The sequence below is a fragment of the Ahaetulla prasina genome, chromosome 5 (genome assembly GCF_028640845.1).
Source record: "Ahaetulla prasina isolate Xishuangbanna chromosome 5, ASM2864084v1, whole genome shotgun sequence".
In the NCBI taxonomy this organism is placed as follows: domain Eukaryota; kingdom Metazoa; phylum Chordata; class Lepidosauria; order Squamata; family Colubridae; genus Ahaetulla; species Ahaetulla prasina.
Genome location: NC_080543.1, coordinates 55,875,915 through 55,891,565, shown reverse-complemented (window position 1 = coordinate 55,891,565; position 15,651 = coordinate 55,875,915). Strand labels below are relative to the sequence as shown.

Here is a 15,651-nt window from a genome sequence, read left to right as displayed (position 1 = left end):
TCCCCCTGGTGAAGGAGGGAGCGGGTCACCCGAAACAGGGCAGCTGGGCGGTTATCTGCCGACGCAATGGGGGGGGGGGCGGAGCAACGCCTCGCTTCCCTCAGTGCCACTAGGTAGGTCCTAGTATAGGATCTAACTAGTGTCCGATCAGCCTCTGAACGGCTGGACCTCCAAGAACTCTCTAGGCGTCTTCTCCGGCGTTTCATCCCCCTCAGCTCCTCGGAGAACCAAGGAGCCGGTTGGGATCTGCGCCGGGTCAGAGGCCGCAGAGGCACGACACGGTCTAAAGCCCCAGCCGCAGCCCGTTCCCAGGCTGCGGCTAGTTCCTCTGCCGTGCCGTGAGCCAGATCCTCAGGGAATGGCCCAAGCTCCGTCCGAAACCTCTCTGGGTCCATCAGGCGCCTGGGACGGTACCAACGTAGTGGTTCCGTCTCCCTGCGGTGTTGGGTAGCGGTCAGAAAGTCCAGGCGAAGGAGGGAGTGATCTGACCATGACAAAGGTTCTGTGACTATATCTCTCAAGTCCAGATCCTTCAACCACTGACCAGAGATGAAAATCAGGTCCAGTGTGCCTCCCCCGATGTGAGTAGGGCCATCAACTACTTGAGTCAGGTCCAGGGCTGTCATGGAGGCCATGAACTCCCGAGCTACTGTCGATGACGAGCCAGCAGATGGCAAGTTAAAGTCCCCCATGACTAAAAGTCTGGGGGTCTCCACTGCCACCCCGGCAAGCACCTCCAGAAGCTCGGGCAGGGCGGCTGTCACGCAGCAAGGAGCCAGGTACGCGACCAGCAAGCCCATCTGACATCTATGACCCCACCTCACAAAGAGGGATTCACACCCGGCAATCTGAGGTACAGTGGCCTCCTTCGGCTCTAGACTCTTTAATAACAACCGCCACCCCTACCCTGGGCCCTCGGCTGATGGAATGCACGGAAACCCGGTGGGCACATCTCAACCAGGGGGACACCCCCTTCAGTGCCCAACCAGGTCTCCGTAACGCCTATAATATCCGTGGCACCCCCCTGAATCAGGTCATGTATTAGGGGGGCCTTATTGGCCACGGACCGTGCGTTGCATAACATCAGACGAAGGCCCAGGCTCTGAGGATCTTGACCATCCGGGGAACGGGAGAAGTCAGGGGGATCGGGGCACGCGATCGCCTGTATACATCGAACGCGAATCTTATTTTTATTCTTAAACATAAAATAACATTGTCACTAGTAAAAGGGAAGTAGAGTGGATAGAATATAAACTTTGGCTTTACTGTTTTAAGAAAAATGGAATTGACAGTTCTCAGTTTAAAGAATGATGATTGGTTCTTAGCAATAATGTCATGAGACTTGGTTGCCTTGGGAAATATTTTGCAATTAACACTTTGAAAGATAAGCTAGAGAATTTTTTGGTGCTGAACTTCAGATTTTAAATACATACTTTTGAATTTTATGGTGCTTTTGTCATGCTTATCTAAACAAAATGGTAGAATCATATGAACTGAAGTGGTGAAAATATCCTATCGCTCATCATTAAGACTAAAATGGAAATTTTAAATATGGCTAAATTTGACTTTAAAACATGCTTCAGAATTCAATTCTCTGAGCTATTATTTATGTAGAAATATCGCTTGAAAAATTGATAAAGCCTTAATTGAGAAGGTTTTTGAATGCTTTTGAATGCTTCTTTGTTATTTTTAAAGCTTAATGCTTACCATGGAAATAGAAGTGAACAACCAACTCCCCTTTCTAGATGTCCTAATCTACAAAAAACCAAACATCTCCCTAGGACACACAATTTACCAGAAAAAAACACACACCAACCGCTATTTAAATGCACAATCACATCACCACCCGGCACAGATCAACTCCGTAGCCAAGACTCTCATCTCTAGAACCAAACACCTAGCTGACAAAAACCATCTAGAAACTGAATTACACATACTTACAAACGTACTAATCTCAAACGGATTCCAAAGAAACACAATTACAAACCTAATCCAAAGAGACACTCAATCCAAAAACCAAGACACAGAACAAAACAATGACATCGCCCTCCTCCCATACATCAAAGGCACTACAGATAAAATCAGCAAAATTCTCCACAAACACAACATCAAGACAGCCTTCTGCACAGACCAAAAAATAGCCAACATCTTAAGAAACCCCAAAGACAAGATCCAACTAGAAAACCAAGGAGTCTATGAAATACCTTGCAAAATTTGCCCAGCAATATACATTGGACAAACTAATAGGAGAATAAATGCACGCATAGCAGAACACAAGATTGCAGTAAGAAAAGAAGAAAAAACTTCATCTCTTTTCCAACACCTTAAAGCAACAGGACATGACATTGATTTTGAAGGAACCAAATTAATCTCCAAAACTGAGATTAAACAAAACAAGAGAATAATTATGGAAGCCATAGAAATAGAGAAAAAACCCCATAACATGAATAAACGTGACGATACCTCCCGCTTACCAAACATCTGGAAACTAGCAGTAGTCAAGAAACGAATCCCAGCTACAAAAATTGACACCAACACAAGACAGGACCTTGAACTTGGAACCAGACCAGAGCCCAAAATGCTACTTCCCACACAAACATCCACACATGACAAGACCTCAAACTCAGAACCAGACCAGGCCCCAAAATACTACTCCCCACACAAACATCAGCATGAATAAATGAGATGATACCTCCCGCCTACCAGCCATTTGGAAACCCGCCCTTATCGACAAACGAGTCCCTAACATGAAGAATGACGCAAGACCCACACTCACGAGTGCCACACACCATGTCACCATCACACATCCACGCGGAAAGCAGACTCAAACCCACACCGATGATGAAGCATGACCACGGACCAGAAGCCAGAACGCAGCTGCATCATTAGCCATTTCAAACCCCTCCAATCCATACATGCAGCAGATTGACACCCAGATGTAGCACGACCACAAATGCAAGCTATACAATAGCAATGCAGCTCACCAACTCAAATCCCCCTGCAACTCAGACTAACCTGAGCACAACCAAGCCCCCCCCAAACAGAACACCCCCCCATCCAATCGGAGTACAGCCAACCCCACCATCCAATCAGAGCACAGCCAAACCCCCAACCAATCAGAACACACCTCCACCTAATCAGAACACAGCCAAGCTCCCAACCAATCAGTTCAATTCCCCACTAGCAGTTAAAAGGAAGAAACAGCTGCGATCACACATTGCTCCCAGAAGCACGAAGCTGTAAATACCAGTCTGAAGATGACGAATGAGACTTTGTTGAAACATTGCCAAGACACTTCCAATTTTACGCAGGAGAAAACACAAATAACCACAGACCTACATACAAACACCCGCAAAAACCTCAGAAAATATATATATATATATGTATGTATGTATGTATGTATGTATATATGTATGTATATATATGTATATATGTATGTGTGTGTGTGTATATATATGTGTGTGTGTGTGTGTGTATGTATATGTATATGTATATATTCCTGCTATAAAATGCACTGTATATATGTGTGTGTGTGTGTGTGTGTTTTCTGAGGTTTTCGCGGGTGTTTGTATGTAGGTCTTTGGTTATTCGGGTTTTCTCCCGCGTAAAATTGGAAGTGTCTTGGCGACGTTTCGACGAAGTCTCATTCGTCATCTTCAGGCTTCAGCTTCGTGCTTCAGGGAGCAATGTGTGACTGCAGCTGTTTCTTCCTTTTTAACTGCTAGTGGGGGTTTGAACTGATTGGGTGGGAGCTTGGCTGTGCTCTGATTGGATGGGGGTTTTTTTGTGCTCTGATTGACTGGGGGTGGGACCTGTTTGGGTGGAGGCTTGGTTGTGCTCAGATTAGTCTGAGTTGCAGGGGGATTTGAGCTGGTGAGCTGCATTGCTGTTGTTTGGCCTGACCAAAATCAACCCCGATGACGCTAACAAAATCAGACTCGAAATCACCAACATCCTCTGCAGCAGCAAGCCACCCAAAAGCAACTTACCCAAAGAGGAACAGACAGCACTACTTAACCTGAAAAAAGACACCAGCATAATAATCCTACCAGCAGACAAGGGCAACGCCACGGTGGTTATGAACACATCTGACTACCAAACCAAATTAACCAACCTTTTCCAAGACCCTGCATACAAGCCCCTAAAAACAGACCCCACCACCTACCTAGGAAAAAAACCACTAGATCCAAAATAAAAGCCTCCCCCATCAGCAAAGAAATCCAACAAAGAATCATTCCCAGAGAGAAATCATCCAGATGCCCTAAGCTCTATGGCCTCCCCAAGATACACAAAGAAGGAACCCCACTCACACCCATAGTCAGCTCCATAGGCTCACCTCTACAAAACCTAGCCAAATTTCTCGCCAAACAACTACAGCCCTATGCAAAATCCATCGCTTCACACGTAAAAAACTCATTCCAGTTCATAGAGATCATAAAGAAACAAAACTTACAGCCCAGTGACCTACTCGTGAGCTTTGATGTCTACACCCAAGTGCCAATCAAAGAAGCCTTGACAGCTATCCAAAACAAATATAACCCCCCCAAGCACATCCTAGATCTGACCAACCACTGCCTATCCAACACATACTTCATCTATAACGGACAAAAATACAAACAAATAGAAGGAGCACCCATGGGATCACCCCTCTCACCTGTCATTGCCAACCTCTACATGGAACACTTTGAAACCCAAGCACTAGAAAAATCGGATCACAAACCCAAACTCTGGCTCAGATACATAGAAGACACCTTCATAATCTGGCCACACGGGAAAGAAAGAACTGGATAACTTCCTCACACATCTCAACAGCCTTCACCCCAAAATACAATTTACCATGGAAATAGAAGTGAACAACCAACTCCCTTTCTAGATGTCCTAATCTACAAAACCAACGCTCCCTAGGACACACAATCTACCAGAAAAACACACACCAACCGCTATTTAAATGCACAATCACATCACCACCGGCACAGATCAACTCCGTAGCCAAGACTCTCATCTCTAGAACCAAACACCTAGCTGACAAAGACCACCTGAAACTGAATTACACACACTTACAAACGTACTAATCTCAAACGGATTCCAAAGAAACACAATTACAAACCTAATCCAAAGAGACACTCAACCCAAAACCAAGACACAGAACAAAACAATGACATCGCCTCCTCCCATACATCAAAGGCACTACAGATAAAATCAGCAATATTCTTCACAAACACAACATCATGACAGCCTTCTGCACAGACCAAAAAATAGCCAACATCTTAAGAAACCCCAAAGACAAGATCCAGCTAGAAAACCAAGGAGTCTATGAAATACCTTGCAAAATCTGCCCAGCAACATACATTGGACAAACTAATAGGAGAATAAATGCACGCATAGCAGAACACAAGATTGCAGTAAGAAAAGAAGAAAAACTTGACAACTTCCTCACACATCTCAACAGCCTTCACCCCAAAATACAGTTCACCATGGAAACAGAAGTTAACAACCAACTTCCTTCCTAGATGTCTTAGTCTACAGAAACCCAATGGCTCCCTAGGACACACCATCTACCAGAAGAAAACACACACAAACCGCTATCTGCATGCACTCTCACACCACCATCCAGCACAGATCAACTCCGTAGCCAAGACACTCATCTCTAGAACCAAACACCTAGCTGACAAAGACCACCTAGAAACTGAATTACACACACTTACAAACGTACTAATCTCAAACGGATTCCAAAGAAACACAATTACAAACCTAATCCAAAGAGACACTCAACCCAAAACCAAGACACAGAACAAAACAATGACATCGCCTCCTCCCATATATAAAGGCACCACAGATAGAATCAGCAAGATCCTCCACAAACATAACATCAAGACAGCATTCTGCACAAACCGAAAAATATCCACCATCCTAAGAAACCCCAAAGACAAAATTGAGTTAGAAAATCAAGATGTATATGTAATGCCATGCACCGCCTGCCCCACCACATACATTGGACAAACTAATAGGAGAATAAATGCACGCATAGCAGAACACAAGAACTCAGTCAAAAAGAGGAACCAACTTCTTCCCTGGTCCAACACTTAAAGCCACAGGACACGATATTGACTTTAAAAGACCAGAACTATCGCCAAAACTGAACACTTTAACAACAGAATAATCAGAGAAGCCATCGAGATAGAAAAACGCCCCCACAGCATGATCAAACGAGATGATACCTCCGGCCTACCAACCATTTGGAAACCCGCCCGTATTGACAAACGAGTCCCTAACACGATGAATGACACCAGACCCACACTTACGAGGTCCACACAGGATGTCACCACCACACATCCACCCAGAAAACAGACCCAAACCCACACTAATCATGAAGCACGACCAAGGACCAGAAGCCAGACCGCAGCTGCAACATTAGCCATTTCAAACCCCTCCAATCCATACATACAACAGACAGACACCCACTATGAAGATGTAGCATGACCACGAACACGAAGCCAAACAACAGCAATGCAGCTCACCAGCTCAAATCCCCCTGCAACTCAGACTAATGTGAGCACAACCAAGCCCCCACCCAAAGAGGACACACCCCCAGCCAATCAGAGCACAAAAAAAATCCCATCCAATCAGAGCACAGCCAAGCTCCCACCCAATCAGTTCAAACTAGCAGTTAAAAAGGAAGAAACAGCTGCAATCACACGTTGCTCCCAGAAGCACGAAGCTGAAGCCTGAAGATGATGAATGAGACTTCGTCGAAACGTCGCCAAGACACTTCCAATTTTACATGGGAGAAAACCCGAATAACCAAAGACATATATATATTTGTTTTCTGAGGTTTTCGCAGGTGTTTGTATGTAGGTCTTTGGTTATTCGGGTTTTCTCCCGCGTAAAATTGGAAGTATCTTGGCGACATTTCGACGAAGTCTCATTCGTCATCTTCAGGCTTCAGCTTCGTGCTTCTGGGAGCAATGTGTGACTGCAGCTGTTTCTTCCTTTTTAACTGCTAGTGGGGGTTTGAACTGATTGGGTGGGAGCTTGGCACACACACACACACGTGTGTGTGTGTGTGTGTGTGTGTGTGTGTGTGCATGTGTGGCATACAAAAGTCCAGGCAGGGGGGCTTCTGACAATTTAAGACTCAAAACCTTCATAATTGAACAGAAAGCTCTCTAACATACCCTATTTTGGTTTAAATACTATAACTGAATTAATTCTTAAAATGTTTTTTATGTTATAATAGCAAAATAAGCTCTCTTTTTTTAAAAGGAAAACAGTATTTTACTCTATTACCAAGTTCACTACAGTTATAATTGTTCTAAGGTGCAGTCCATGGTATATTGTAGCAAATACACATGCTATTCCAAGGCGGGGGAAAGCTCACTTCGAAATTGGAAAACATTATTTCTTATAATATTTTCTATTCAAAACGTTATTTCGTATTTTGGTTTCAAAATATTCCCAACCAGCATGAACCCAAAAATTCAGGTTGAAAGTGATATAAGGATAAATATTCTTGGTAAAATATTACACTATTGTATGAATATCATTGTGCAGGACCATTGAACATACTCAGTGATGATAGAATCTGATCACCTAAAACATTTACAATTATTTGCAAGTGATAAGACTTAAATTCTTTGAAAACTTGAACAAAAAATGCAAATTACATCTTTTGACTAATTGAATTTGTTTTAATTTTCACTCTAGGGACGTCGCAGTAGACACTGTAAAGACTGGTATGGGAGGAGCTACTGGTAATAAGGGTGCAGTAGCTATTCGAATGTTGTTTCATACGTCCAGTCTTTGCTTTGTATGCAGTCACTTTGCTGCAGGGCAGTCACAAGTCAAAGAGAGAAATGAAGATTTTGTGGAAATATGTCGCAAACTCAGCTTCCCAATGGTAAGATGAAATTAAATCCCCTAACTCAGATATTATCTGAAAAGGAGCATCTTCAAAGGAAGATTTTTTTATTCAGATGGCTGACCTTTAAGATTGATAATGTTTAAGAATAACATAGAAAATAATATTATGTAACTATTAAAGACTGACACCTAAAGGTAGAAGAAGAAATACAAGGGGAAGGTCTCGTGATTTCAGGGCATTCCAAAGAAATAAGAAATAATAAAGCACTTAGATAGTTGACCTTTAAGAATTACACATTAAAATATATGATATAAGGAATCTGATAGGTTAAGAAAATATACTTTTTGAGCACAAGAGGCGGATGGGGGCAAACAAGGAATTTAATAAGTTAAAGCTTTTAATTAGAATATTTGAATATGAATAATATGTGAGAAATGGGATACTGTCAGTTCCTTTCTATTTAGATTAAAGTTTGGTACTTAAAGGTAGAAGATGATACTTAAGAGGGAACTATCTTTGTGATTTCAGAATATTTAAAAGAAATAATAAAGCACTTAGATGGTTGACCTTTAAAAATTATACATTAAAAATATATGACATAAGGAATCTGATAAGTTAAGAAAATATATTTTTTGAGCATATGGGGCAAACAAGGAATTTAATAAGTCATGAAAATACAGTTCTTTGAGCACATTTATTGAAACTGGAAAAATCGGATCACAAACTCAAACTTTGGCTCAGATACGTAGAAGACACCTTCATAATCTGGCCACACGGGAAAGACAACTTCCTCACACATCTCAATAACCAAAATACAGTTCACCATGGAAACAGAAGTTAGCAACCAACTTCCCTTCCTAGATGTCTTAGTCTACAGGAAACCCAATGGCTCCCTAGGACACACCATCTACCAGAAGAAAACACACACAAACCGCTATCTGCATGCACTCTCACACCACCATCCAGCACAGATCAACTCCGTAGCCAAGACACTCATCTCTAGAACAAAACGCTTAGCTGACGAACAACACCTAAAAACCGAACTACAAACTCTCACAAACGTAGTAACATCCAATGGATTCCAGAGAAATAAGATACTGTATGTTCCTTCTTATTTAAGGATAGGCTGAAAATAGGAGAGAACTTTATTTGTTTTTATTTCTGTGATAGGGAGATTTTTTTTCTTTTTCTTTTTTGTATATTTGTTCCTTTCTATATTGTTTTTTATTGGGAGATAAAACCCCCAATATAATTATTTCAACATGAGCATTAAGCGAGAAATGTGTGTGTTCTGTTTTTTTCTTGTGTAATTTGCTTAGGTTTTTTTTATTTGGAAAGGGATTTTGGGAAATATAAGTGATGGGAGACCTTTTAATTAGGGTGAGAGTGAAAGCAGGAGAGACTTTTATTTTATTTTTGTGTGAGGTTCTTTTTACTATTTGGATTGGGACTTTTGAAATAAATAAGGGATGGGTGACCTTTCAATTAAGGTGAGAATTAAGATAGGAGAGATTTTTGTTTTTAACTTTTTTAATGGCTTTTCTTATCTTTTTTCTATGTGAAATGGGATTTTGAAATAAATAAGTGATGGGTGACCTTTTAATTAAGGTGAAATTTAAGCCAAAAGAGAATTTGACCTTGTTTTTATTTTATTTTTTGGCTATAGGTCTTCGATAAATATTAGAGATAATTGAGTTGTATTCTGTTTAATGGAAGAAGGTGGGGCAACAAAGGGACAAAAATATGGTAATTTGATTTGACTAAACATTTTCCAGGATAAAGGGATGGAACAAAGGTTTTAAAAGAAAAGTGCTATTATAAATTTGAAGAGGAAATATTGGATAAATGATACAATGAGAGGGTGAAATTTGAATATGTTAAAGTATGTACCCAACTGATATCTTGTTCAACAAAGATTTGTATGTTTTGTTTTGTTTTAAAAATAAAAAAACTTGTTTTAAAAAAAAAAGATACTATCTGAAAAGATTCTAATAAATACCGAACTTTAAGAAGCCCCCAGTAAATGTTACATGAACAGGTTTGTGCAAAAAAAAAACTATAATTGGAGACTAAGATTTGATTTTCATCTGTACCTTTATGTATATTTCAATAGAATTGGTATTCCATGATCAACATTTAATAATTATTATTATCAAGAACTTACTCTTATTAATAACTGCACTTACTTTCCATGATTATCAAATATTTTGAAAGTAAAAATAAAATTTAATTTTATTAGTTTTTAATGAACAATAGCAAGTGACAATATTAACATAAATCTATGCAGAAAAAGGGAGAAATATGGAACAAATAAAAACGATCTACAGTGAGGATAAAGGAACAGGTGCTGTGCATTTAAAAATTGCCAGATATATAAATCATAACAGATTATTTATTACTATTTTGTTCATTAGTTTATATGCTGGCCCTCTCACCTTTAAGGCAACTCTGGGCAACTTACAGATAGTAAAAAGATATATATATCTATAAAATGATTAAAATTTCAAAAGCTACATATATAACTGAAATCAAAGAAATGGCTAGCATGAGGTTGAGATCATCTCACCCTGTCAACCACTTCCAGCGGTGAGCAGCACCCTCAGGGCCCCAACCCAATTGGCAAAACCAGGTTTTGGTCTTTTTTGCTATTGAGATAAATCATAAAACCCATCCAAATTTGATAAAATTGTGATTCCTGTCTTTGATGTCTCATTAATTAACTTTGTATGTGTTTTTTTCACCAATATAATAAGTTTTACTAATCTGCAACTCAATGGTTATGTTACCTAGAGTTTTCCAATATTGCAAAGTTTTTTTTAATTTTTAAGCTCATGATTTGGTCACATAACTAAGTAAATGCAGTAAACCTATTCCTTGGGAACATTCAATTCTTTGATTAGTGATAGTACTTATCTCCCCAAAGACTTCATGTGAAAAGAGCTATAAATTTATCATGTGACTACTACAAATGAGAAAAAACATCAATTTTTGACATCTCCAACGTTTAGAAGAATAGTTGTAGTATACACGTGCCAATCTTAACAGGAAGTGAATATAAATTAGCCTTGTAATTGGACTTGCAGGGCCAGGCTAAGTAAGGTAAATAGAATAAACATCTAAATCAGTTCATTGAAAATAAGTAGTTATCATTTTCTTCTGACATCCTGTAGTTATGTGCTGTGATAAAGTTTGGTACTTAAAGGTAGAAGATGATACTTAAGAGGGAACTATCTTTGTGATTTCAGAATATTTAAAAGAAATAATAAAGCACTTAGATGGTTGACCTTTAAAAATTATACATTAAAAATATATGACATAAGGAATCTGATAAGTTAAGAAAATATATTTTTTGAGCATATGGGCAAACAAGGAATTTAATAAGTCATGAAAATACAGTTCTTTGAGCACATTTATTGAAACTGGAAAAATCTGAAGTTAAAGCTTCTAATTAGAATATCTGAATATGAATAATACGTGAGAAATAAGATACTGTATGTTCCCTCTTATTTAAGGATAGGCTGAAAATAGGAGAGAACTTTATTTGTTTTTATTTCTGTGATAGGGAGATTTTTTTTCTTTTTCTTTTTTGTATATTTGTTCCTTTCTATATTGTTTTTTATTGGGAGATAAAACCCCCAATATAATTATTTCAACATGAGCATTAAGCGAGAAATGTGTGTGTTCTGTTTTTTTCTTGTGTAATTTGCTTAGGTTTTTTTTATTTGGAAAGGGATTTTGGGAAATATAAGTGATGGGAGACCTTTTAATTAGGGTGAGAGTGAAAGCAGGAGAGACTTTTATTTTATTTTTGTGTGAGGTTCTTTTTACTATTTGGATTGGGACTTTTGAAATAAATAAGGGATGGGTGACCTTTCAATTAAGGTGAGAATTAAGATAGGAGAGATTTTTGTTTTTAACTTTTTTAATGGCTTTTCTTTTCTTATCTTTTTTCTATGTGAAATGGGATTTTGAAATAAATAAGTGATGGGTGACCTTTTAATTAAGGTGAAATTTAAGCCAAAAGAGAATTTGACCTTGTTTTTATTTTATTTTTTGGCTATAGGTCTTCGATAAATATTAGAGATAATTGAGTTGTATTCTGTTTAATGGAAGAAGGGTGGGGCAACAAAAGGGACAAAAAATATGGTAATTTGATTTGACTAAGCATTTTCCAGGATAAAGGGATGGAACAAAGGTTTTTAAAGAAAAGTGCTATTATAAATTTGAAGAGAGGAAAATATTGGATAAATGATACAATGAGAGGGTGAAATTTGAAATATGTTAAAGTATGTACCCAACTGATATCTTGTTCAACAAAGATTTGTATGTTTTGTTTTTGTTTTTAAAAAATAATAAAAAAACTTGTTTTAAAAAAAAAAGATACTATCTGAAAAGATTCTAATAAATACCGAACTTTAAGAAGCCCCCAGTAAATGTTACATGAACAGGTTTGTGCAAAAAAAAACTATAATTGGAGACTAAGATTTGATTTTCATCTGTACCTTTATGTATATTTCAATAGAATTGGTATTCCATGATCAACATTTAATAATTATTATTATCAAGAACTTACTCTTATTAATAACTGCACTTACTTTCCATGATTATCAAATATTTTGAAAGTAAAAATAAAATTTAATTTTATTAGTTTTTAATGAACAATAGCAAGTGACAATATTAACATAAATCTATGCAGAAAAAGGGAGAAATATGGAACAAATAAAAACGATCTGCAGTGAGGATAAAGGAACAGGTGCTGTGCATTTAAAAATTGCCAGATATATAAATCATAACAGATTATTTATTACTATTTTGTTCATTAGTTTATATGCTGGCCCTCTCACCTTTAAGGCAACTCTGGGCAACTTACAGATAGTAAAAAGATATATATATCTATAAAATGATTAAAATTTCAAAAGCTACATATATAACTGAAATCAAAGAAATGGCTAGCATGAGGTTGAGATCATCTCACCCTGTCAACCACTTCCAGCGGTGAGCAGCACGCTCAGGGCCCCAACCCAATTGGCAAAACCAGGTTTTGGTCTTTTTTGCTATTGAGATAAATCATAAAACCCATCCAAATTTGATAAAATTGTGATTCCTGTCTTTGATGTCTCATTAATTAACTTTGTATGTGTTTTTTTCACCAATATAATAAGTTTTACTAATCTGCAACTCAATGGTTATGTTACCTAGAGTTTTCCAATATTGCAAATTTTTTTTTAATTTTTAAGCTCATGATTTGGTCACATAACTAAGTAAATGCAGTAAACCTATTCCTTGGGAACATTCAATTCTTTGATTAGTGATAGTACTTATCTCCCCAAAGACTTCATGTGAAAAGAGCTATAAATTTATCATGTGACTATTACAAAAGAGAAAAAACATCAATTTTTGACATCTCCAACATTTAGAAGAATAGTTGTAGTATACACGTGCCAATCTTAACAGGAAGTGAATATAAATTAGCCTTGTAATTGGACTTGCAGGGCCAGGCTAAGTAAGGTAAATAGAATAAACATCTAAATCAGTTCATTGAAAATAAGTAGTTATCATTTTCTTCTGACATCCTGTAGTTATGTGCTGTGATAAAGTTTGGTTGATAAAGGATTGTAGAGGCAGAAAAAACACTCTCTACATCAGGGATGTCAAACTTGCATCTCACGGCATTGTCACATGACTTTTTTACCCTTCGCTAAACTGGACTGGGCGAGGCCAGCACGTAATGGATTCTGGCCTGCGGGCTGCAAGTTTGACACCCCTGCTGTATATGTATTTTGGCAACACAATGTTTACAAGGAAGTAGTTGCAGATAAAAAAATGTCTGAAACATATACTGAAATGGATGAGGCAGTAACATGATAGTGTAAAAGTGAAATTATTTATTTATTATTTATTTATTTATTTATTATTTATTAATCAAACTTATATACTGCACCATCTCCCGTAGGACTCAGGGCGGTTCACAGGCATATTAAAACAATATAATAAATAAACATTAAGACCCAGTTAAAACTAAATATTATCATGGCCTGATCACTAAAACAGTAAAAACCAATAAAACCCCATTAAAATATGCTAAAACATTTTATCTTAGGCTAGTCCAGCGCGCTGAAATAATAGAGTCTTCAGTTCACGTCTGAAGGTCCGGAGGTCGGGTAGTTGTCGTAATCCTGGAGGAAGCTCGTTCCACAGGGCTGGTGCCGCCACAGAGAAGGCCCTCCCCCTGGGGGCCGCCAACCTACATTGTTTGGTCGACGGCACCCTGAGGAGGCCCACTCTGTGGGAGCGCACAGGTCGTTGGGAGGCAATCGGCGGCAGAAGGCGGTCTCGAAGGTATCCCGGTCCTAAGCCATGGAGCGCTTTAAAGGTGGTAACCAAGACCTTGAATTGCACCCGAAAGACTACCGGTAGCCAGTGTAGGCCGCGCAGGATAGGTGTTATATGGGAGCAACGCGGTGCTCCCTCTATCACCCGCGCGGCCGCATTCTGGACTAACTGGAGCCTCCGGGTGCTCTTCAAGGGGAGCCCCATGTAGAGAGCATTGCAATAGTCCAGGCGGGAAGTGACGAGGGCATGAGTGACTGTGCGTAAGGCGTCCCGGTCAAGGAAGGGGCGCAACTGGCGAATCAGGTGGACCTGATAAAATGCTCCCCTGGCGACGGCTGTCAAATGATTCTCTAAGGACAGCCGATCGTCCAGGAGGACGCCTAAGTTGCGCACTCCCTCCCTGGGGGTCAGTACTTCCTCCCCCACAGTCAGCGATGGTGTAAGCTGACTGTACCGGGACGCCGGTACCCACAGCCACTCTGTCTTGGAAGGGTTGAGTTGGAGCCTGTTCCTCCCCATCCAGACCCGCACGGCCTCAAGACACCGGCCCATCACCTCAACGGCTTCATTGGGGTGGCTTGGGGTGGAAATGTACAGCTGCGTATCATCAGCGTACAGATGATAATCCACCCCGAAACCACGGATAACCTCACCCAGCGGCTTCATGTAGATGTTGAACAGGAGAGGCGAGAGAACAGACCCCTGAGGCACCCCACAAGTGAGGCGCCTCGGGGCCGATCTCTGCCCCCCTGCCAACACCGTCTGCGAGCGGTCAGAGAGATAGGAGGAGAACCACCGATAAACGGTGCCTCCCACCCCCAATCCCTCCAACCGTCGCAGCAGGATACCATGGTCGATGGTATCAAAAGCCGCTGAGAGATCTAAAAGAACCAGGACAGAGGAACAACCCCTGTCCCGGGCTCTCCAGAGGTCATCCACCAACGCGACCAAAGCCGTCTCGGTGCTGTAACCGGGCCTGAAACCGGACTGGAACGGGTCCAGATAGACAGATTCCTCCAGGTGCTGAGGAAGCTGATACCCCCCCACACTCTCAACAACCTTCGCTAAAAAGCGAAGGTTGGAGACTGGACGATAGTTCGCTAAAATAGCCGGGTCCAGGGAGGGCTTCTTAAGGAGGGGCCTCACCACCGCCTCTTTCAAAGCGGCAGGGAAAACACCCTCCAACAAAGAAGCGTTGGTAACTTCCTGGAGCCAGCCTCGTGTAACCTCCCGGGTGGCCAGCACCATCCAGGAGGGGCACGGGTCCAATAAACATGTAGTGGAATTCAACCTACCCAACAACCTGTCCATGTCCTCAGGAGTCACAGGATCGAACTCAGCCCAGATAACATTCTCAAGACTCGTCTCCGCCATCCCACCTGAATCTATCCAATCAGTGTCCAAGCCGTCCCGAATCTGAGCGATTTTATCAGACAGATACTGCACAAAATCCTCAG

At 40.2% G+C, this 15,651-nt stretch overlaps 1 protein-coding gene across 1 annotated transcript in view; it reads left to right on the top strand.

Moving 5' to 3' along the window:
• Positions 1 to 15,651, top strand: part of SYNJ1 (synaptojanin 1) — a 73,532-nt gene that overhangs the window by 22,982 nt on the left and 34,899 nt on the right. The window contains exon 17 of the mRNA XM_058186215.1: positions 7,705 to 7,897. Within this exon, the coding sequence (XP_058042198.1) occupies positions 7,705 to 7,897 (193 nt within the window). The remainder of the gene's footprint in view (positions 1 to 7,704; positions 7,898 to 15,651) is intronic.